The sequence below is a fragment of the Pan troglodytes genome, chromosome 8, assembly GCF_028858775.2.
Source record: "Pan troglodytes isolate AG18354 chromosome 8, NHGRI_mPanTro3-v2.0_pri, whole genome shotgun sequence".
NCBI classification, from domain to species: domain Eukaryota; kingdom Metazoa; phylum Chordata; class Mammalia; order Primates; family Hominidae; genus Pan; species Pan troglodytes.
The window spans coordinates 13,041,255-13,065,775 of NC_072406.2; the positions used below are offsets into that span (position 1 = coordinate 13,041,255).

The 24,521-nt window shown below is 40.3% G+C and overlaps 1 protein-coding gene and 1 long non-coding RNA gene across 41 annotated transcripts in view; one reads left to right on the forward strand and one right to left on the reverse strand.

Moving 5' to 3' along the window:
- ZMYND11 (zinc finger MYND-type containing 11) overlaps window positions 1–17,045 on the forward strand; it is a 124,439-nt gene extending 107,394 nt beyond the window's left edge. For 27 of the 40 annotated variants that reach the window (XM_009457835.3, XM_016962520.4, XM_001136274.6 and 24 more), the window contains 10 exons: window positions 22–114; window positions 1,865–1,952; window positions 2,498–2,553; window positions 3,335–3,412; window positions 4,464–4,582; window positions 9,198–9,405; window positions 9,829–9,897; window positions 10,749–11,021; window positions 11,315–11,500; window positions 14,759–17,045. In XM_009457835.3, coding sequence (XP_009456110.1) covers window positions 22–114; window positions 1,865–1,952; window positions 2,498–2,553; window positions 3,335–3,412; window positions 4,464–4,582; window positions 9,198–9,405; window positions 9,829–9,897; window positions 10,749–11,021; window positions 11,315–11,500; window positions 14,759–14,881 — 1,293 coding nt within the window. In that variant the 3' untranslated portion in view covers window positions 14,882–17,045. The remainder of the gene's footprint in view (window positions 1–21; window positions 115–1,864; window positions 1,953–2,497; window positions 2,554–3,334; window positions 3,413–4,463; window positions 4,583–9,197; window positions 9,406–9,828; window positions 9,898–10,748; window positions 11,022–11,314; window positions 11,501–14,758) is intronic. The other 13 variants (XM_054660631.1, XM_054660626.2, XM_054660625.2 and 10 more) reach the window with 3 other exon arrangements.
- A 2,584-nt stretch (window positions 17,046–19,629) lies between these two features.
- Window positions 19,630–22,481, reverse strand: LOC134807114 (uncharacterized). Its single transcript, XR_010146757.1, has 3 exons — window positions 22,402–22,481; window positions 21,161–21,243; window positions 19,630–19,696 (listed from the first exon to the last, which is right to left on the reverse strand). It is a non-coding gene; the product is annotated as an uncharacterized LOC134807114 (long non-coding RNA).
- Between the last annotated feature and the right edge of the window lie 2,040 nt (window positions 22,482–24,521).

Consider the following 24,521-nt stretch of genomic DNA (forward strand, 5'->3'; position numbering starts at 1 on the left):
GATGTACTAACACCCTCTTAGGCTATAGATCTTAATAAAAAGGGGAAGGACAATAAACACCCGATGTACAGGAGGCTGGTGCACTCAGCTGTGGACGTTCCCACCATTCAAGAGGTAAAGTCGGTTTCTTTTATTTCCACTTCAAGTACATTTTCTTAACTAACAAGTTAAAGAATAATGTAGCAGTTAAGCAGATTTTGGTTGCTCTTCTTTCCTTGAACGTGTACTTTTTTCCACTTCCTAAAACAAAAGACAGGCATAACTACCAAATGAAGCATTATTAATTTGTAAATTTCATGTGCTTACTCTAATGCAAATTAGGTGTCATCTTTAAAAGGCCTGGTTTTAAAGATGAGCAGCCTGTAGCTTCTTGATCCTTGTTGATTTAAGAAAATGCCTTACAGCCTGGGCAATTTAGCATTTCAGATGTAAAGAATGTTTTCCAGGTTTAGCAGTGGTACCTGAGAGTTCCTCTCAGAAAAAAAAGTAAAGCATAGAACTGATCTGCAGTCTTGGGAAACAATAAAATGAACAAAAAAAATTATGATTAGAAAAGTTAATTATTCTTAAAGGTCTTAATTTTACCAACTATAGCTGAGGATTGTTAGTTTGTTCATCTCCAGTAACAAATTGCAACAACATCCAGTAGAACATGTAGACATATTTGCAGTCAGGGTTACTGAATTACTGATTTTGCACCTCATGTGTCATGTTGGAAATTTAAAATCTTATGCTTGGTCATTATAGCCTATAGGGAGACCACAGGAATAATTTTAAATCATCTTACAAGTTTCTTTCTTTTTTTTTTTTTTTTTGAGACGGAGTCTCACTCTGTCGCCCAGGCTGGAGTGCAGTGGTGTGATCTTGGCTCACTGCAAGCTCCGCCTCCCGGGTTCATGCCATTCTCCTGCCTCAGCCTCCCGAGTAGCTGGGACTACAGGCGCCCGCCACCACGCCCAGCTAATTTTTTGTATTTTTAGTAGAGACGGGGTTTCACCGTTTTAGCCAGGATGGTTTCGATCTCCTGACCTCGTGATCCACCCGCCTCGGCCTCCCAAAGTGCTGGGATTACAGGCGTGAGTCACCGCGCCCGGCCACAAGTTTCTTTAGTACCCGAGAAAGACTGTGGCTGTATTATTTCAATATAAGATAAGGGTAAATGAAGGTTTTTCCCTTAAAGTAACTGGTAGATCCTGGAACAAAACCAAGTAGTTTTAATTTTACCTCCTACCCCCAGATTTCCTAGCCCCAGCCACAGCCCCTTCTAAACTGTAAGACCTCTACAGAATATGTAAGAACCCAGACGTCCCTTCCTCCCCGCTGCCTTTACTCATGCAGGTTCCTTCCTGTTGAAATCCTCTAAGATTTGTCACAGAGAGGGACACCTGAGATGTTATTTTAAAATTATTTATAAACCAATTCCTAGCCCCAATTCAGAACTATAAAAATATCTTAGTAGTTATGGTAAACTGTCACAGAGGCTAAGAGTTCTGTTTTCAATCTCGATCCTCCTGTGTTGTAAAGAATGACAGGTGTGTGCTTAGGGTCTCACTGCCCACACTGGCCCAAGCATTCGTGCACTACCAAGCTTAGCAGCAGCTTTCTACATTATTGTCAAATGAGATGTTCAGGCCATTAAAGTTCACTCTGATAAATTAATGTAGTGTCTTTGTGGCTGCGGGATATCCGACCTGCCATAGGTGGCGTTGTTGGCTTCTTTTACACACATTCTCTGTCAATACTGTGGGATGGCAGTAGTCATCCTGATGTCATCCTAGAAAAGACTGCTTGTCCTGTGAACTTAGTCCAGACAAGTATTTTTACTGGTAACTCTTTTCGTCATTCTGTTTTTTGCCCTCTGCAGAAAGTGAATGAAGGGAAATACCGAAGTTATGAAGAGTTCAAAGCTGATGCCCAATTGCTTCTCCACAATACCGTGATTTTCTATGGAGGTTGAATATTTTTGTGTTTTTTTTTTGTATGCATTTTTAAACACACCATTTACATTCCATGTTGAACACTATCTTTTACAAAACATTACTTTCAAAGAATTAATACCTTAATGATCTACAAGTAAGTGATAATGTTAGAGTATAAGGTTAGGCATATCTGGTGATATAGATTATAGAATGGACTGGCCAAAGACAAAATCATAGTATACTAAATGATGAAAACACAATTATTCTTTACAGTTTTATATGTATTTGTTTTAGCTGAGAGGTTTTTAATAAGCACTATGATTAATTCTGATCATTTCCCCACTAGTACCACATCATCCAAAGGTAAGGTCATTCTCTATACCCTGAGAATTAGTGGTTGTATTGGATGGAAAACAAAAGCTGCCTGTGTAATTTTATTTTGCTATCGTTATTTTAAATTGACATTTTGGTTTGAAATGGTAGATGTCTACTTTTGCAAACTGAAAGAAAAGGATAGTAACTTTGAGTCTTATATTTGCAGACTGTTGCTTATAGGTAATATCTATTTTTAATTACAGCAGACAGTGAGCAAGCTGACATTGCGAGGATGCTATATAAAGACACATGTCATGAGGTACTATTCATTGCCCAATAATTATACTCTTTCTATAACTGAAATTAATTTATTTCAGGATTCCACTCTTATCTACATTTTAGTTGTGCCATTTCCTTTAAATGTCTTTTATTGCCGGGCGTGGGGGCTCACGCCTGTAATCCCAGCACTTTGGGAGGCCAAGTTGGGCGGATCACGAGATCAAGAGATCGAGACCATCCTGGCCAACATGGTGAATCCCTGTCTCTACTAAAAATACAAAAATTAGCTGGGTGTGGTGGTGTACGCCTGTAGTCCCAGCTACTCGGGAGGCTGAGGCAGGAGAATCGCTTGAACGTGGGAGGTGGAGGTTGCAGTGAGCCAAGATCGCGCCACTGAACCCCAGCCTGGTGACAAAATGAGATTCTGTCTCAAAACAAAACAAAAAAAGGTCTTTTATTTTCATGTTTGACATACATGAGGCAAAGGTAAGGACTGCTGTGATTGGCAGCAGATATTGTTACCTTCCTGAGGAATATTCAGTCTGAAGTGCCAACCAGTGAGGTCCGGGCAGGGCCCAGTCAGACCAGCCTCGGCTTCTGTTCCAACTTTGGCCTGAGACCAGCGACACGGTTCTAAGAGGACAGTGACAGGGTCTTCCAGTACCATTTATTGAAAACTTTAAAATTTAGGCTTAAAAGATTAAGAAACAAAATTCAACACTATTTATATACGTGAATGTTAATTTACATGGATGCATTTTATATAGTTTAATGTGTATGTATATTTTATGTAGGCTAAAGTAGTTTCTTTTCTTTTTCAGCTGGATGAACTGCAGCTTTGCAAGAATTGCTTTTACTTGTCAAATGCTCGTCCTGACAACTGGTTCTGTTATCCTTGTGTATGTGAAATTTTGTGATTTTTGTTTTTTACCTCAAGTGTGTAACATACAGCTCTAAGGAAGTTTATTTCCAGTTTGGTTAAAGATTATAATTTTCTTCCTAAATTTTTAAAATATCATAGTATATATGGGTTTAATGAGTATAAACAACTGAAATGAAAAAAAGTAACAGGGCTTGTTATCCATTTCTGATTTTAAAATGAGATACTGAATAAAAATAAATATTGGGTCCTTTTTCTTTTTGAGACAGGGTCTCACTCTGTCGCCCAGGCTTGAGTGCAGTGGTGTGATCTCAGCTCACCGTAGCCTCGACCTCCCCCAGGCTCAAGTGATTCTCCCACCTCAGCCTCCAGAGTAGCTGGGACCACAGGCATCCGCCACCACACCTAATTTTTGTGTTTTTTGTAGAGATGGGGTTTTACCATGTTGCTCAGGCTGGTCTCAAACTCCTGAGTTCAAGCAGTCCTCCCGCCTCGGCCTTCCAAAGTGCTGGGATTACAGGCATGAGCCACCACACCCAGCGTCTGGGTCCCTTAATAAAGTGAATTTTTGTTTCTCCTTTCATCCTTTCACGAGAGACCTAAGGCTTTGCCTTTGTCTGTAGCTGTATAATTTCCCCCAAAATAATACAGCTTCAAACCGTGCACTGACAAAGGGAATTCTGAGCATTCTTGGCCGGCTGCCTGAGAGAAGCCAGCCCTGTGAAGACAGACAGTACTGTGCCAGCCTAAAATTTCCCCATTTCTAACAAATTCCCAGGGGTGCTGGAGCTGCTGGCTCCCCAGCTGCACTTGGCCAAGCGGGTGCTCTTGTTTGCCACTGTCATACATGTGGATGGCCTTGCTCCAGTCCTGACCTCTTTTGAGGAATAAGGTTCATGTTGGCACTCTGATGCAAATATAAAATCAGTCAATCCCAGAAAAAAAATCTTGTATGTGTTTAGGAGTTATGAAAGAAATATTTTAGAAATAATGGATTATATGTGTCTAGTTTAATATTAATGGTACACTTGCATTTAATACTTTAACAAGGTAAAACGTTTAATTTCCAGATACCTAATCATGAACTGGTTTGGGCTAAAATGAAAGGTTTTGGGTTTTGGCCAGCCAAAGTCATGCAGAAAGAAGACAATCAAGTCGACGTTCGCTTCTTTGGCCACCACCACCAGAGGTAATTTGTGATCCCATGTTCAGCGGTCACAGCTGTGCTTATGAAGTCCTTAAGAAAGTTTGATGATTTCTCCATCAGAGATGCATGAAGTTTATTTTAAATTGGAAAAAAAACACATTATGCATCCAAGAATACGTTCCAAGATAAATTGTTTCCAGATATTTTTCAGATATTGTGTACTAAACAGGAATTTTTAATAACTGACACTGTTGAACTTCAGAAACACATTACTGTTAAGACTGAATTTATAGTACAGTGGGCAGAAGGGCCTCAGAATGTGTCCATTCCATAATATGGTAATGGAATTACCATTACCATATTCACAGTTACTCTAGTTGCTCCAGCCATCTTCAAGGCTCAGTTAAAGACATAGACTAAAATCGTCAATCTTGTGATCTTACAATGTGTGTAAATACCTGAAGTGTGCGTAGAAATAAGCCATAATAGGAATAAAGAATTCACATGCAATTTATTTGGTTCATTTAACACAGATATTGAGATAAGGTGAAAAAGTGACAGAAACCAGCTACATGATCTAAAAGTCATACTTTGTAAGGATTTAAATGAACAGTCCATGAGGTGTCTCCTGTCATGCCAGGAGGTTATTAGTGCATAGAGAAGCTACACAATGAGGGACCTTACTCCTCCCTGTGGTAAATTTTTACTTAGTCTTCATTAATTTAAACAGAAGTGTAGTTATAAGAAACCTATAAATACTGTAAATTTCCCAGAAGGTAGTTCTGTTCTTTCATAGGTAGATACACACTTACCTGACACTGTCATGTCAAGAAACATTAAATAATGATCCAGTAAAATAACTCAATACAAAATGGATGTTTTAATTACATTATTAAGTGGTAATTTTTAACATATGCTTAATACATCATACTCAGATGGTTTCAGTTTCTTATCAGAATAGGCAAGGAAATAATGTATTTTTGGTAGGTTAGGGTAAGTCTTTATGTGAGATTGTGTCCTTGCTTCACCGTCTTCTACCCTAATCTTGATACATTAGTCAGTTTCTCTGAGCCTTAGCAAAATAAAGGCCTCATAAGAGTTTTTGTAAGGTTTAAAGAAATGTTGCTATAGAGAGACCTGAGCATAGTACCTAGCACATAGTGAGTACTCAATAAAGGTCAGCTTTTATAATACAACAGATATTCAAGGAATAACGGGGGAAAGTTTGCTTCAATGTTTTTCACATTAAATAAAACACAGTTAACTTAGAAAAAACAAGAATTCAGTTATTTTTATAGCCATACTAATAGGTAAGAATAATCTGATAATTAGAACTTTTTATCTATATATTTTTCTTTTTCATCAACTTGCAAGTAGCTTTATAGTGTCTTCAACCATGAGTGATATTAATAATGAGTTAACTTGTTAGATGTCATTCAGTATACTATGCAGAAAATATTTTTAAAGAATATTTGGGTTAGGCCAGGCACGGTGGCTCACGCCTGTAATCCCTGCACTTTGGGAGGCCGAGGCGGCTGGATCACGAGGTCAGGAGATCGAGACCATCCTGGATAACACAGTGAAACCCCGTCTCTACTAAAAATATGAAAAATTAGCCAGGCGTGGTGGTGGGTGCCTGTAGTCCCAGCTACTTGGGAGGCTGAGGCAGGAGAATGGCGTGAACCCAGGAGGCGGAGCTTGCAGTGAGCAGAGACTGTGCCACTTCACTCCAGCCTGGGCGACACAGTGAGACTCCGTCTCAAAAAAATAATAATATTGGTGCTCATCTGCAGCAGTCCTAGAGTAGTTTGTCACCTGAAGAGAGAATTAGGAAACATCAGATTACATTTTCAGAGGTATTTTTTTTCCATCAAGCTTCTTAGGTCCTGGAAGATTTTATGTAAATAGTTCTAGACAGATGGGACTCTTGAGGACTTTATTTTAGAAAATAAGAGTGGTTGACAAACTCACTGTGTAAAATCATTTTCCTTTTTCCTGGATACAATGTGAACAATTTGAAGTGAAGGACTGGTTAGGATATAGTTTATAGTCTTCCATATTAGAATGTTTATTTTAAAAAATTTGATAAAATTATAATCATGAATTTTTAATTATTTAAGCAACCTATGCTCAAAAGGTTCTGGTTGATGAGGAGCCACTGGTTGCAAGTTTTGGCTAATTATTCTTCTGCTAGTCCATCATATCATTACATGTAAATGGGAGGGGAAAAAATGAATGGTTTTGTACCATTCCCTCCTATACACACAAATAGAATATGCTGCTCGTCGGAGACAATGAGCACGTTGTAAATCTCCAGCAAAAGAGTCGAGTATGATTGTGTTTACATGTGAGAGCTGCTTTAGTGAGGTTTTTGTAGGATTTGCAAGATTTTGCCTGCCAAAGAAAAGTAGCTGATAAGACCTGTCTTAAGGAGGCTGAATCTTTCTGCTGCAAGTGGCTGGTGGATGGCATGGCCCAGGCCAGGAAACCAGGTACAGACAAAAAAGAGGTAGAGCACTTTGGGCTCACTGACATCAGATCACAGAACCATTTTATTCTGCAAATGTAGTTAGAGCATTGGCAGACATAGAGCCAGATTAGACTATTCCTCTTGTTATTAGACTTACCTTAAGTTGCGGGTGTTTGTTTGCTTTTTTATTTTTTGTAGATCAGAGAGCATACCCCGTGATAATCAGATTTCAGTTTAAAAAATTATCTACAGTACTGGAGTTGATTAAAGGAGAATAGAAGTACATTTAAAGAACAGATGTGAATCCACTTTATTTAAGATAAATAAGGAAAATACTCTTACAGATACAAGTTCATTCCAGGTAGTCAGCACTGCTTGTAACAGAATTCTCTCTCAAAAGCAAACTACTTTGAAAAACTGAACAAACCACTTTTATTGAATTCCTACTACGTAATAGGAAATCAGTAAATATCTGTTGATTGGAAGAGTAAATATATTCAAAATCTAATGGCAAGAAACTGTTCCACAAGCATGATTTCATTTGTACTCTGCATTAGAGTTTAGTTTTTCAAAGTTCAGTTTACTTTGATATGGTTTTTAACAAAGTACTTACGCCAGATGAGACATAGTTGATATAATATTAACCAATATATTCATAAATAATGTTATGGAAGTTCAAATCTAACAATTTTAGCTGTTAGCATCTAATGATATAGATTATTGTATATTTAAAGTGTGCTTCTAGATTATAAAGCTTGGCTTGTACAAGGAAGTGGAAATCGTTATTTATGGCTGAGGCACATGTGGCCATGATTCTCTAAGAGATTCCTTCCAACAGTCATAGGCCCAGTATTTCTGGAGCGCTATAATTACAGGCCAGGGATGAAAACTGTGGTATCATATATACTTATAGCAGGAAAAAATCTTTAACAGAAAACTGAAAAGCATAAATACGTGTGTTTATAGTACCATATCGCAACTTGTACTCTACCGTAGAAAATGTCTGTTACTCATGCATCCATACAGTTTCCTACCTCATTTGTGATGTTCCCTCTGCCTGGAATCTCTTCACTCATATTGTCTGCTGTCTAAATCTTATCTTCCAAGACCAAGGCCGAATAAAATGTTCTGACCACTCACAACCAAATGTTAACTGTTCCTCTCCATAGCACCCTAGAGTACCTTTACCACCTGCTGCATTGCATTATAATTATTCCTTAGTTCTTTCTGACAAAATTGTAAGTCCCTCAAAGGCAGAGGCAGGGTAGGAAGTGCCATCCTAATAATCAGAAGACCCGAGAGATTCCAACCACTAATAGTTTACCTTAACACCTGTGGGCAGCATCTCTTGCCGCTGTCAAATGAGGCAATGAAACTCAAGATCACGTAGACCCCATTCACTTTTCCATTCTTCTTAGTGCCTTCCCCTGGTACACAGTAAACATCTGTTGAACACAACATTTGGGATGGATACAAATTTAAACCGAGAAAGAGACCAATGCCTAGGAAAAAGTGTTCTTTCCAACAGAAGCAAATGTAGTTTTCTTTCTCTAGTTTTAGATATGTATCGCACTTATGTTCACAGCTAAGTACACTGTGGCTAAATAATCAGTGGCTCTGTGTGTTCATCTGGTTTCTCTAATGAGTAGAGGCATGATACAAATATGACTTACTGGATAATATTTTTAGATCTTCCCATTTTATATGAATATATGTATGTATCTTATGAAAATTTTTGGGCATTTTCAAGTGATTCTTTAGTGCTAACAGCAAATAGCTAGATGGGTTATATTAGTTTACAGTATTCAGAACAACAAATAACTTTAAAAGGACTTATGAAGAATACAGATATGAACTAGGACAAGCTAAGCTGATTGAATTGTGAACAATTGGGAGGCATTTGTGAATCCAATTCTGAGAACTTTTGTCGACTGTGAAAGACAAAACAAATCTCATTTATTTTCCGCTTGGTAACAGTTTATTTATTCAAGCCATGACGAAGCCTAAGTGATTGTGGTTTTTGCAATTAAAAGTAACGGCAGAACCCACAATTGCTTTTGCACTAAGCTAACAGACGAGAACTGCCACAGGTCGCACTTTATGGCAGGCAGGGTCCACTGAAGCCGTCTTACCACCCTTCCTGCCATTTGGGATGTTTCTAACTATACCTTTACGTGTTTTTCCTAGGGCCTGGATTCCTTCTGAAAACATTCAAGATATCACAGTCAACATTCATCGGCTGCACGTGAAGCGCAGTATGGGTTGGAAAAAGGCCTGTGATGAGCTGGAGCTGCATCAGCGTTTCCTACGAGAAGGGAGATTTTGGAAATCTAAGAATGAGGACCGAGGTGAGGAAGAGGCAGAATCCAGTATCTCCTCCACCAGTAATGAGCAGGTGAGTGCGTCTCAGGAAGGAAGTGCCTATTCATTATTACTTTTAAATGCAGAAATCTTAGTGCACACTCCTCACTGTAATGAACAGATTTTGATGTTCTCCTTCCCTTTTTTACATTTGTAAAGTGCTCTGCAAAACTAAACCAAAACCAGTTCAAATGAATACATAGGTGTAACACTCAATGACCTTGACCCTGCCAGTACCAAGAGAGTTAAGTACAACTGCTCCTCTCTGAAGGTGCGCTGGCTCTTTCAAGCCTACAGTTACCAGAACAGTAATGAAGTCAGTGGTAACTGAGTGGACGGAAGGATGCAAAAGGTAGAAATGTATTCACTTCTCACCTGTGGGTCCACTATGAGTGTTTTCAGCAGAGAAGTATTTTCTAGTGTCTGGAATAATATATTACTTTTATAATGCCCACAGCTAAAGGTCACTCAAGAACCAAGAGCAAAGAAAGGACGACGTAATCAAAGTGTGGAGCCCAAAAAGGAAGTAAGTTGCCCACCTCGCAGTATCCAGGTGGCAAATGAAACAGGAAATATTTTCAAAGTATTTCAAAGACCGTCACTCTTGGTGGATACTTGTGAAATTCAGCTGCTGTCAGTCAGATAATATCCATCAAGTTGAAACCAGTCTTCTGACTTCCCTGTCATTATCTGTTGCCCTGGAATAGCAGACATGCTCCAAGTCTCCATCTTAATTAAGCAGCCGCTGACCAAAGCTTGGCTAAGTAGGGAGGGCACATTGCTATTCATACATTTCCTGGGAGCGCTGATATTTTTCCTAAGTATGATTAAAACAGCACATTTATCCAGTATATCAGTTGTGCCAACATTTAAAAACTTGAAGGAGACTGTGGTTGAGCTCAGCCGTTTTAAGTGATATAAGCCCTGCATGTTTTAAAACTGTAAATCTGGGCACATTTCAAACACATATTCAGTGAGAAGTGGTTTAGGATTTGAGGAAATTTGTTAATGAATCTAGTCCAATGAAGTAATTATAAGTTGACAATAATTTTTATATTCTATAAATTTCTGTGTTTAGTTTATTTTAAAAACAAAACTTATAGTATTGATAAGTAAAATTATAAATGAAGCTTATGTTTATAATTATTGTAGCTGTTAATTGCATGTTCTTTTCATTCACTAATTGGGGGAGATTTGTTTATTTTTAAATTGTGGCAAAATATACGTGACATCTACCACCCTAACCACATTTTTTAACAGCAGTTTATTCTATGGCTATTATGTATATCACTGAATTTTTATCCGAATGGGGGTAGTTCTTGAACTGGTGAATTATGTGGCTTCGTTTGGCGTCTAAACTCTTGTCTCACCTTTTAGGAACCAGAGCCTGAAACAGAAGCAGTAAGTTCTAGCCAGGAAATACCCACGATGCCTCAGCCCATCGAAAAAGTCTCCGTGTCAACTCAGACAAAGAAGTTAAGTGCCTCTTCACCAAGAATGCTGCATCGGAGCACCCAGACCACAAACGACGGCGTGTGTCAGAGCATGTGCCATGACAAATACACCAAGATCTTCAATGACTTCAAAGACCGGATGAAGTCGGACCACAAGCGGGAGACAGAGCGTGTTGTCCGAGAAGCTCTGGAGAAGGTAATGCTTGTCGCCACTGTGGGTGCCCTGCTGCAGCCGGCACTCCTGTCATGGTTAGGCTCCTTTCACTCATGCATCAACCCAGTAGCAGCTTTTACATGTAGCAATATAATGACACCAGTATCTTTTACAGCATTTCAAGTAATAATGATACTTTCCTCACCTAAATTTTTTACACATGTAATGAAGGGGAAAAAGGTACCTCATGCAAGTTGTGTTAAGTTTCTGTTCCAGTGTAGATGGTCTGTGTTAAGTTGTGTGCTGACGTACTGTGGGTTGTCTTTTCGTTCCAGCTGCGTTCTGAAATGGAAGAAGAAAAGAGACAAGCTGTAAATAAAGCTGTAGCCAACATGCAGGGTGAGATGGACAGAAAATGTAAGCAAGTAAAGGAAAAGTGTAAGGAGGAATTTGTAGAAGAAATCAAGAAGCTGGCAACACAGCACAAGCAACTGATTTCTCAGACCAAGAAGAAGCAGTGGGTAAATACCAGTCTTTTTTAGACTCTTATTTCTGAAAATGTACCACAGGTATGATGCCCGTTAATTCAGAAGGTAGCTGTGGCACATGCAGAAGATGTTTCTGAAATAAGATCAAATGTGAAATGGTCAGCTTTAGTTTTAAAAATTTTATTAAAAGTCCTATGATCTCTCAACCCCAGATCCCATATTACTGTGTACTGCTCAGGATTATTGTTAAATTGAGATTATAATACCTTAGTACATATTTATCACAATTAACTTATATAATTTCTCCATCTATGCATATATTTTATTTGGGCAAAGTGGCTGGCCCTGACTTTTACCTGGTGATTTCAGATGGGTAACATCCAAATGGTGAAATTATAAATGTAATTATCACAATAAATAGTTTCAGATTTCCCTGCACTTAACATTTCTACATTAGATTTTGTTAAAGAAATCAATTACTTTTACTTTATAGTAGTGACATCTCATTGGTCTCTAACTACCCTCCCTCATACCTGACTAGTGTCATGTGTCATCGTGTCCTGCTCGCGAGTTCTCATCCTCCCCACTAGAGTGGGAGCTTCTGAGTGCACAGGGTCCAAGTGCTCGTCCTACAGCCGCCACAGTGCTCAGTGAATTAGGGAAAAGTTTTGCTCCCGAAAGCTCATAACTTGGTTTCACTTTTAATAAATGACTATATAAAGTTTTGTGATAAACTAATTCTTCATTTTATCCAGCCTATATTATATAAATACACATAAACTTTTCATGAAAGAAGTATTTTTAAATCTGTGACAAAGATTTGGCAAGAAGGAAAATGGAAACTTCGAATAGATGAAGATAACTTGGTAGGAAGAGCTGGTGAATAACAAAATAAATATTGTTAACCAAAGACCAGGAGATCTGTGGAGGGAAAAAGAGAGCTTTATTTTCTGTTAAAAAAACAACCTGCACATTGGGTGTTATAGCCTTCAGTACAAGTGAAAGCTTGCTCTCCGAATAACTTTTCCATGTTCTTCTTTAAGAAATTTCACTGCTGCTCGTAAGGTTTTGAGGAGCTGACAAGCTCTGAGTGGTGAGGGATGGCAGTCGGCAAAACTAGTCTGAGAGCTGCAGCCAACATTTTGTGTTCCAGGTGCTTTTCCCCCCAGCTTCTCAACTCAGTTTTAGTTGGGTATGACAAGAATGACTGAATTTGTGTGATCAACTCTCACAATATCATTAGATGGGAATTAATGTGTGCTGAAGATAACAGAAGCACAACACCCAAAGACGCCAGGTGCAGTGGCTCATGCCCGTAGTCCCAGTGCTTTGGGAGGCCAAGGCGGAAGGATTGGTTGAGCCCAGGAGTGCAAGGTTGCAGAGAGGTGTCATTGCACCACTGCACTCCAGCCTGGGCGATGGAGCAAGACCCTGTCTCTTAAAAAATTCTTATGAGTAGAAATCTCTTAAGTTTACTAAAGAATCAAGAAAATGGGAAGAGGAGGCTATAATTATAATACTGTCTTTTGTAGCACTTTACCATTTGTGAAACAGCAAAAGTGGGTATTTTTGTACTCCTCTTTAAGATGAAGAATTTGAGGCTTATGAGATTAAACAGAATGATTAAAAACCTAGTTGGCAGAGCTGAGCTTTTTGTGCTCATCACATTCTATCTAGTAAAAGGGTTAGAATTCTTTCTTCTCGGCCAGGCTCGGTGCTCACACCTGTAATTCCAGCACTTGGGAAGGCCGAGGTGGGCAGATCACTTGAGACCAGGCTGGGCAACATGGTAAAACCCCATCTCTACAAAAAATACAAAAATTAGCCGGGCGTGGTGGTGTGTGCCTGAAACCCCAGCTACTTGAGAGGCTCAGGCAGAAGAATCTCTTGAACCCAGGAGGCAGAGATCAAAATGAGCTGAGATTGTGCCACTGCACTCCAGCCTGGGCGACAGAGCGAGACTCTGTCTCAAAGAATAAAGAATTCTTTCTTCCCAATTACACCTTACATTGTTGTAAGAAATAGAATAGTATTATAGGACAGAAAGCATGTAGGTATGCCAGATGCCGAATAATGGATGTCACGAGAAACACAGATAGATGTGTCCATTAAATATATCCCCAGAAAGGGAGAAATTGAAAACGAAATAATAGGGTATTTGGGAGAAGGGAAGGTGGTGCTGTGTAAAGTCTTAAAGACGAGGAAACTAAGAAGTTAAATCACTTGAAGCCACGTGACCCGTGGGTGGCACAGACCCCAGATGCGAATCCCGACACGCCTCATCCAAGCCGTTTCCAAAACTGACTCTGCAGCTAATGGGGATTTTTCTGAAGGTGCACTTGCTGACGTAACGGATAATAATGCACACAATACACAGGAAGGAAATTAGAATGTTTAGGTATCAAATGTAGGCTAGTCTCCCTGGGTTCTTCCTCCAGGGCTCTCGACAGCCGTCAAATCTGCATGTGTCCATCTACAGAACTTTCATATTTATACTGACCTGTTGTCAAGTGTTTACATCCAGAAGGTCTCTCACCTTCCTTGCCTCACTGTGGGTGTCTGTTCATGGTACTACCGTTAGTTCACCAACCCAGCTTGGAACTTTGGCTTTACTTTTTTCACTCTTCTCTTCTCCCGTGACCAAAGAGTTCAACCATGGTATATGGACCCTTGCACTAGAACATTCTTTGGGGGAGGTGTACATTGTGGGATGTTTAACAGCATCCCAGGCCTCTGTCTGCCAGTAGTACCTTCTGCCCTAAAGTTGTGACAGTCAAAAATATCTCCAGACATTGCCAAATAAGATGAAGACTGAGACTTGGCCACTAGATTTGAAGTTGTAAGTGACCCTGCTAGCAGCATATTAGTGGCATGGTATGAGTAAAGACTGCAGCGTATGTTAACAACGAGAGAAGAATTTGAAATAGGGAGTTTAGGCAAGTCTTTCAAGGAGCTTGTGGGGAGCAGAGAAATGCAAGTGGTAGCTGGAAAGGGATGTGAAGTCAAGAGCATTTTAAGAAAAGAAACAGGAATGACTCTCACAGAGATGGAAAAAACGGGAGGTGTCAGGTACCACCTGACAGCAGCTTGAGTTTGCTGACAACCAGGCATGAGCTGCAGTCATCCCCAGGGCTCCCTTTCCATCTGCTGTGCATAAAACATATTCAGATTCCACAAAAGGTTAAGCCAGAAAGATCTTTTAAAAGCACCACCTCAAGAGTTTGCCATTTTAACCAGTCGCTTACACATCCACACCCAAGTCTAAAGACTGCCCCGATTTCTTACCTGCAGTGCTACAACTGTGAGGAGGAGGCCATGTACCACTGCTGCTGGAACACATCCTACTGCTCCATCAAGTGCCAGCAGGAGCACTGGCACGCGGAGCACAAGCGCACCTGCCGCCGGAAAAGATGAAGCTGGCCCTTCCCGGAGTCACCCCGATGATTACTCTTTTCAGACACAGCGGTTTTTGTTTCCAAGAAGCCAAAATTGTTTAGAATTTGCTTCCCATTTTGCACCAGCCTTTAAACACTTTTCGTGAAGAAATTTTGCACAGTAGTTTAAATCTTTTGTTAATGCTCCTCCGAAGTTTTTCAGGGGGTAAAAGTAACATCAGTGGAGGGTATTATTTTAAATAAATTTTAATTGAGAATTTGTTGCATTTTCAGCAAATTTTAAAACATTTTTAGGTTTTACAGAGATTTTAACCTTTAAACAACAGATCTTTAAAAAACAGGTGAATACAAGTGAGTTTAACAAAGAAACATTTAGAATAGATCTGAATGTAAGAACTACAGAACTGTTTCAGAAATAAAACATACTACCTTGATGTGACATTTTTTTCTTAACCTTGTTGAGCTGGTTTTGTTCAGCTTAATTTACTGTTCAAAGGCATTATCTGTTGGTCACACCAGTGGGTATATGATTGAATTTAGGGAACAGGGTTGACACAGCAGGGCTAGTCCTGCATATTTTTTCTTAAATATTTCCCAATTGTGTTTTTCATTATTTCTTTTCAATATATAACTTTTATAACAAATTATTAGCTTTGATCTTGTAGTTTAAAATTGCAGGGAACTGGGGTAATCTTTTACTGAGCTGGATCTTAGAGAAAATGAATATTTAAATTTTAAAGTTTGCACATTTCATCTTTGTCCTAACATGAGTGCTTGTAACAAAATAAACAACAAAAACAAAGCCAAAAACTACCTTTATCCATATGTGAAATTATAGATGAGGCATACGAATTTGCTTAATGCTTCCCTTCCCACATATCATCTCACTGCCTATTATCTGGTGTCACCTCATGTATCGTAAGTTAATACTAAAAGAAGAGAAAGCACTTAAGTTTCACAGAAGCCGTTATGTTTGTAGTAATGGGTCATTGCCTACTAATGAACTCCATCACTGTACACAGAATGAAGAATAATGCATGTTAATTTTCTTGTATTAAAGATGCCGTGATTTGTAAAAAGTCTGTATTTTGCGGAATGTCTGGATTAAGAAGCATTACCAATAGGAATGGATCGATAGTTGAATAATGATTTTTTATACATAGATATATAAAATACAGCCAGGAAAACTTAAATTACTTTTCTTTTAAAATATCTCACAATTTATGTGGTTTTTTTTAAAGACTGATCTTAGACCAAGTCAAATTCCCATTTATCATTTAGTTATTTTTTGGGGTTAGAGAAATAATTTGTACATATTTATTTAGACCTTTGATATTTATTAAAGCAATTACTCACAATGGAAGTGAAAGAATCAGGAGAAAAGCCTTTTAAAAAGTATTCTCCAGGTTTGTCAGGGTCACTCTAAAGATAAAAATGTAACTAAGTCTTCTGTGAAATATCATCCATCTAATCTTGATGCTGTTGCAGATGGTGGTGACACAAGTTAATTGACAAACTACTGCCAAATGGTGCACAATATTTTGTAAAAAGTACCCAGTAGCCCCATTTCATACAATGTACCTAAATTATGCAGTAACTTGGCATCATCGTTCCCTCCTTGTTGCTGTGTAATTAGTCAGTGTTGCCACAGTGTGTGGCGCTGATGGAGATGTCAGAACCGAGAACACTTAACCTTCTTTGATTGTTTTTCAAGTTTTAAAGACTTCGATCCACCCCTATGAGAGCAAGTAATTGTGGAAATATTTTTGGTGTAAAATCATTCCAGAGTATGTAATATTTAACTGATAGCTGCATGAAAGTGAGATTCGTGTTACTTTGGCTTTTTTGTCTCTGTTGACACGGTTGCACATTTCCAAGTTACTACAGCGTGAAAACTGTGTGTTTAAAAAAAAACAAAATTAAAAAAAGAGATTGTGGCCTGGTTTTGTAAAAGTTTTAGGTAAAATTACAATTGATTGTTTTAGGAATCATTATTAAAAATTTTCTGCAAATCATAAAGCTATATCGAGGTGTTGAGCTTAGCCACTATGCACATTGTAATTATTCATTGTGGCTGTCCAGTTCTATGATGCATTCTGGCATTTTGTAAGCTGCTCTGACTAGCAATATATAGATTCATTTAATGTGTTAACATTGGTTAATAAATGTATTTAAAAAAACTAGCTTTAGTAATTTGTTTATTTAGTCTAGTCCCCTATACCCAACCAAATACTACTGTCGCTAAATGTTGATCATATACTGTGGGTCACTCTTTAGTGACTGTTTAACTTTATATAAAATCAGTGTGTTAAACATCATTCGTTCACTTAAACGTATAAATTGAATTTACTTTCACCAGATCTCAAAAAGACCATACATGATATAAAAAGGAGAGGATGATTATTATATCAGCTGCATATCAATTATTGCAAATCAGCCTGAAAAACAGATACACAACTCAGAATGCAATAGATTCTTAATTGGAGGCCAGCTGAGGCTAACCCTCTGCTGTTTTCATCTACTTCTTGGTATGGTAGTTGTGGGTAGTTGACCAGCCCCAGGTCTTAGTGCCAACATTAACCCAGCCTTAGTCGGTACTCTGGTTTTCATCATTCATGCCATCATTCATCATTCATGTGATAGACATATCACAACTGGGATCAGATGGTTTAGGTCTGAATATTAAAGTCCCAGTTCCTGTAGGATTGTAAAGTTTCCAACAGTAGTAGTAGTATCATTCTATTCACCCTCATTTTGTCTTTGTTCTTCTAGATACATTTTCCTAAGCAACAGGCTTACTGGTCCTCAAAAATGAGGTGTCGGCCAGGCGTGGTGGCTCATGCCTGTAATCCCAGCACTTTGGGAGACCAAGGTGGGTGGATCACCTGAAGTCAGGAGTTCGAGACCAGCCTGGCCAACATGGTGAAACCCTGTCTGTACAAAAATACAAAAAAAATTAGCCGGGCATGAAGGCAGGTGCCTGTAATCCCAGCTACTTGGGAGGCTGAGGCAGGAGAATCTCTTGAACCTGGGAGGCAGAGGTTGCAGTGAGCCGAGATCACCCGATTGCACTCCAGCCTGGCTGGGCAACACAGTGAGACTCCATCTCAAAAAAAAAAAAAAAGTGTCACTTGTTATTTTATGAAATGCCAACTCTGATTCTAGACCTTAATTATTAGAATTGTGTTCTAAAAGTCTTTTCAATAAAAAAATTTCAACTGACAAATACGAAACCCATATCTATAATACATGAGTATCACTAAAAATTTCAGTCATTGATGACAGCAAAGTGAAAGAAGGCCTCTAGGAGGGTGTATGGAGTGAGTGAAGTGACAAGGTTGCTTCTGTAATTGGGGGTGACCAAATTGAAGTAGTGAAGCAAGTGGCTTAGAGAATAAAAAGCATTTTGCCACTTTCCAATATTAAAAGAAAATAAAACTAGAAATAGGATACTTGTGTGAAAGTGATCTTTTCATAAACAAGAAGGAAAAGTGTGCAACTGGAGGAAAGCAATAGCTTTGGTCGGGCTACTCAAGACAAGATAGGTGTAAACAGGGAAGTTTAAAAAGATGTAATAACTTGCTCAGATTTACCCAGTAGGTCAGTCTCAAGCTCAGTTCTGTTTGATTGTAAAACCCATTTTCTTAACTCTTACGCTAGGCTGAATATATGGATAGAAAATTATTTGACAAACATTTGAAATTGAAGTCATCAAGTTCAATACATCTGGAATCAAACCCATCACCTTCCCCTGCCTCACTCCACTTCTCCAGCCAGCTCACTGGATGCCCATCTCGGTTCAGGGCAGTCTCACAGTCCTGGTCACCCAGACTAGACCGTGATGTACCAAGTGGCCTCGCCCTGTTCTTTGCCTTCAGTCTCTAATTCAGTAGTTCTCAAACCTGTGACATCAGGATCACTGGAGGGCTTATTAAAGCACCACTAGGCTGCACCTCCAGCATGTGCATTGCTCCCAAGTTCCTAAGTGTTGCTGACGGGAACATCCTTTGAGAACACTGCTTCACTGACATGGGGGGGGGGGGGGGCGGGAAAAAAAAAGCAATGGACCCTTTCCTGGAAAGTGCACATGCACTTGCATGCACAGGTAATGCTGCATAGAATCCTGCGGATTCCTAAGGCCTAGAATTATGTTGACCCTCACGTTAAGAATCCTTAATCCAGTAGGACTGGAGCAGCAAAAATGTGGGGAGGGATACAAGGGGAGGCCTGTTACTGTAATTTAAGTAAGCCAGAGCCTCTCAAACATTCGTGAGCACACAGATCACCTGAGGACCTGGTAAAGATGCAGAATCTGATTTAGTGGGTCTGGCATGGGTGCGGCAGGTAAATCTGCCGGTTCTAATGAGCCTCCAGGTGGTATTGATTCTTCTGGCCAGGGACAGTACGTGAGAGGCCGGGTGCTCAGGAGTGTGTAAATTCATGAGATGAAGTACCACTGCACTAAACTGTAAACCCCATAAAGCAATACTATTAAATAAAAATATATGAGGCATGCATTTAACTTCAGATTTTCTAATAGCCATTATTTGAAAAGTCAGAAGTAGGTGACATTAATAATGCATCTTAATATATCCAGAATATCACTTCAACACGTAATTAACATAAAAATGATTGAGATCGCTTACATTCATGTTCAGCACTAAGTCTTTAAAAGCCGGTGTGTCTTTTATAGCTTCTGCATACTTCCATTCAGACTGGCCATGCTCATCCACATGTGCCGGTGGCGACCTGTATTCAATTCGGTACGTTGGACGGAGCAACCCAAAAATAAGGGCTTTGTCTTAGACCAGAGCATGCCCTATCAGCGCCTTACCTATAGTAGATATTCATACAGCAAACGTATTAGAGCTTACTCAGAACAAAGAAGCTGAAAAAAAAAATCAGTTCTTGCCAGAATTTAAGCCTCCCTGAGGGTAGGTTCTTGATATGTTTCAAAGTCTCAGGTTTGAAAGCTTACAAATATCTAGTCAAGCTCCAAAATGACATTTCAATTAGGCAACCCTGGCAAGGGATCCTAAGTCTCCTTGTAGCTCTAAAGGGCAGTCTGAGAACCCTTGAGTCGAACTCCTTAATTCCACACTGCAGAGAAAACAGACCCGGACCTTCTTGGTGTCACAGTATTCATAATACCACGCCTCCTCTTCGGTAGTCCTTTACAGACTGTAGGTGGCTTCATAAAGCCTTGCAAGGACAGGAAGTAGTCCCTACCCTCCTGGAACGACGAAGGATAGAATAGCAGAAGCTACAGAATGCTGAGGAAATTCAGAAAACACTGTGTAAACATCATCCACCGATTCATCAACGTGAGAGCCACTTGAGCTCCTACAGCATCTGTGTGGGATGTGGGATGTGGGGTATACAGCAATGAGCAGAGCAGAGCAGACCTCTCCGGTCTCTTGAAAGCTTACACTCTAGTGAGCAAGATGCCATGAAGACAGAACGCAGGACTGTAGGATACAGAGGAGGCATAAAATCTCAGGGAAAGAACTAGTGAGCTGAACCTTTCAGGGTGAGCAGAGGCTGGCTGGGGATGAAACAGGACAGAGGAACCATATCGATTTTGGATGATTTATTTTCCTCCTTCATATTTTTACAATGAACATTAATACTTTTGAAAGTGGGGGGAAGTTAGAAAGAGGCTTGCTAGAGAGGTGTGTAGTAAGAGTTATAGGAGAGCTATGGGAGATTTGACGTGGTTACAGAGGCAGAATGAAGGAGGGTACTGGCTTAAGAGGACGAGCAGGGGCAACGGCACAGTGAGGGCAGCAGGCCAAGATGTGAAGATGAGAGAAGACGACCCAAGAAATGTGAAAAGCGGGAAGGAAACAGACGGAGGGAAATCATGTTTGGCACAAGAGGAACCTATTTTTATCTAACCAGGAGCCCCTGGAGAGAGAAGGTCCAAGTCTTCTCCAACGCTGGAATTTAAAAAAATTATCTTAGTCTTAAAATTGATACAAAAGTAAAGGTTGAAAAAGCTACAAAGTGAAAATGTCTCAGCCAATTCAGTTCTCTTGTTCAGACGCAATCACGGACCCGTCCAGTTTCCCATGCATCCTTCCAAAGACAGACACACACAATGCTAGTGCTATCCTAGCACTGAGAACAGTCAAATTCAGTTATCTGTAAACATGAATTTAGACACATATGCATATACATACACGTGTGTATATGTGTCTGTATGTATGTCAAACTGCACTCAAAGTTTCATTAAAGTATAACCAGAAAGTAGAATAAATTGTAAAGTATGAGCGTGGTGGCTCACACTTCTACTCACAGCACTTTGAGAGGCCAGGGCAGGAGGATCACTTGAGGTCCGGAGTTTGAGACCAGCTTGGGCAACACAGTGAGACCCCACCTCTACCAAAAAAAAATTCCATTAAAAGTGCCAATCCACTGTTTTCTATCTCACTTTAAAGAGGATCATAAACATTAGGAAAGACTAAGCTCTGAATTTTTAGAATCTTTTAATAATTCTAGCAGCTGAATACCTGCTAATGGGAGGGTGAAGAGACGTGGGACTGAGGACCACACATTTTTGGATTTGTCTCCAGTAAAAATTTTGTTATTTGTATTCAGTTTCTTACTGCTCTTGATCCTTAGGCCAAAGAGAGCTTACTCAGAACAAAGGAGCTGAAAAACAATCAGTTCTTGCCAGAATGTAAGCTTCCCCAAGGGTAGGCTCTTATCTGCAAATGTGAATGTATACACAAATGTATACATGTATACACATAGGTACTCTTTTCATAAATCATTTCCAAGCATTTTTATTCAGATTTCACTAGTGTTTGTGGGAAGCCTTCAGAGTCCCAGCAAGGGACTTCCACATCCCCTCCCAAAGATGCCGGGGGAAGGAGTCCAGCTGAGACTGCAGCCCCTGGGTCCCAAGCTCTGGCCTAGAGACACAGTTCCAGTTCTCAAGCCCAACCCCGTAGGCCATGAGGGAGGGGCATCCTCCTTCACACCTGTCTTGTAGGGAGGTGTCCTCACCCCCAGCCTCTAGCAGAGACGGCATAAACCTGCCTGACCAACAGACCCAGGCACAATGTCTAAATTAAATGCTGAAGATATTTTTGTTTCACCAACAATTTAAAAACTCTCAAAGATTACTAAAATCACATGAACTTGAAAAGCTTTTGGGCTTATTTGCTTAATTTACAAGTACTCATTTATTTATAAGCCACTTTGGTACCATGAACAATATACAGACAGACACGTACACATGAATATACAAAGATACAGACAGACATAAAGATCTTATAGCGTTAGTTTTAAAATGTCAGCCATGAGTCAGGTGACAATCACTAGTATCAAAGAACAGTTGGGTTTAAACTGTGTCTCTGTGAATGGAACAGGCTGAGATTTCTCTCTCCCCCAGGGCCCAAGCCCTCATGGAGTTTTAGAGGAAAACAGGGTAGCAAATTTATTTCTCACACACAGAGAATTTCAGCCTTGTTAAGGAGGAGTTGAAGTATGGTAGTTAGAGGAAAATTAAAAAGGGGTGCCAAGGTAACTTACCATAGGATTTTATAGGGAGGCCAATTTCATTTGGATAGGTAGCTTTCAGTTTAGTCTGTTTTCCAACTGGACCAATGGACTCAGGGCAGAGCCCATTAAGAAACAGGGCCAAGGCCGGGCACGGTGGCTCACGCCTGTAATCCCTGCATTTTGGGAGGCCAGGGCGGGTGGATCACCAGGTCAGGAGATTGAGACCATCCTGGCTAACACGGTGAAAGCCCGTCTCTACAAAAAATACAAAAACAAAATTAGCCAGGCGTGGTGGCAGGCACCTGTAGTCCCAGCTACTTGGGAGGCTGAGGCAGGAGAATGGCGTGAACCCGGGAAGTGGAGTTTGCAGTGAGCCGAGATTGCGCCACTGCACTCCAGCCTGGGTGACCGAGTGAGACTCTGTTTAAAAAAAAAAAAAAAGAAAAAGAAATGTCCAAAAAAAAAATGTGAAAACCAGGCAGTTGGAAGGCAGAGCGTTTAGGTTTTTAAAAATCAAGGACCTTTTTTTTTTTGGAGACAGAGTCTTGCTCTGTCACCTAGGCTGGAGCGCAGTGGCACGATCTTGGCTCACTGCAAGCTCCACCTCCCAGGTTCAAGCAATTTTCTGCCTCAGCCTCCCAAGCAGCTGGGACTATGCCTGCAATTATGCCCAGCTAATTTTTGTATTTTTTGTAGAGACGGGGTTTCACTATGTTGACCAGGCTGGTCTCGAACTCCTGACCTTGTGATCTGCCCACCTCAGCCTCCCAAAGTGCTGGGATTAGAGGTGTGAGCCACTGCACCCGGCCAGGATTTTACTTTTATACTGAATCCCAGATCCCTTCAAAAACAGGACTGTCATGGGACTGGGCCATACAACACCTGCACAGTACACTTCATTACAAAGACATTTCTCTAAGTGTTTAAACTGCACGTTTTTTATCTAAACATGGAAAGAAATGAGTAGCTCCCTGTAGTAATAACCATTTATTATAAAGAAGTGCCTTCGGCCACCCCCAAAACTGCAGCTCTCACCAGTGACAGCAGGCATCACACACACGGAGGTTAAGTCCTGTCCCACAGTACAATGTAATCTCCAGGGCCCCAAAGCCAAGAGATCAGGTCACGCAGCACAGAATGCGGTTTCAGACCTCAGAGGACCCTGCGCATGACTCTCTAGACTGCACAGGAAGACAGAAGACCCCGGAAAGCAGTGAGTGGTGCGTTTTCCTGCGCTCATTAAGGTGTCTGAGGCATGAGATGTCCCCTCCAGATCCTTTCACGTGGAACCAAAGAGGAAGGAGGAGCAGGAAGAAGAACAGGCAGAGCCGTTCTTGAGAAAGGAAGTGAACACAGAGGAACCAAACACGTAAGTTTTTTAAAAAACGGTTTCAATCTACTGAAAAAGAATTTCCAAAACAAGACCCCAAGAGCAATAGCAGAAAGGCCTTAAACACACACACACGTACACATATAGCTTGAATATCAGTTTTAATTAAGCTGACCATAGAGCTTTAAAAAAAAAAAAAAAAAAAAACTGCCCGGGCGCGGTGGCTCATGCTCTTCGGGAGGCTGAGGCAGGCGGATCATGAGGTCGAGAGATCAAGACCATCCTGGCCAACGTGGGGAAACCCCATCTCTACTAAAAATACAAAAATTAGCTGGGCCTGGTGGCATGCACCTGTAATCCCAGCTACTTGGGAGGCTGAGGCAGGAGATTCGCTTGAACCTGGGAGGCGGAGGTTGCAGTGAGCCGAGATTATGCCATTGCACTCCAGCCTGGCAACAGAGTGGGACTCTGTCTCAAAATTAAAAAAAAAAAAATTCATATCTCTTTATCAGATTTTAGCCAGGACAAACAGATGATAGTTCTGTGTTTTGAATCATTTTTACCAAAGGTACCTTCCTGAGTGGCGAAGCAGTATCCCACGAAGTTGGAAGTTATCACAAATACCAAACCAAAAGGGACTGGCTCCCTGACGAGGAAGGAGCCAGGCTGCAGCGGTGAAAGCACCAAACCCCAGTCATTAGGCCACAGGGTGGACATGCTTCCTTTTTGTGGGTAAATCTTGCAGGGGAACCAAAGCAGGTAGTTGGAATATTTAAAGGATTTAAAGTTGTTTTTTATCTGATTTCAGCTGGAATGCTGC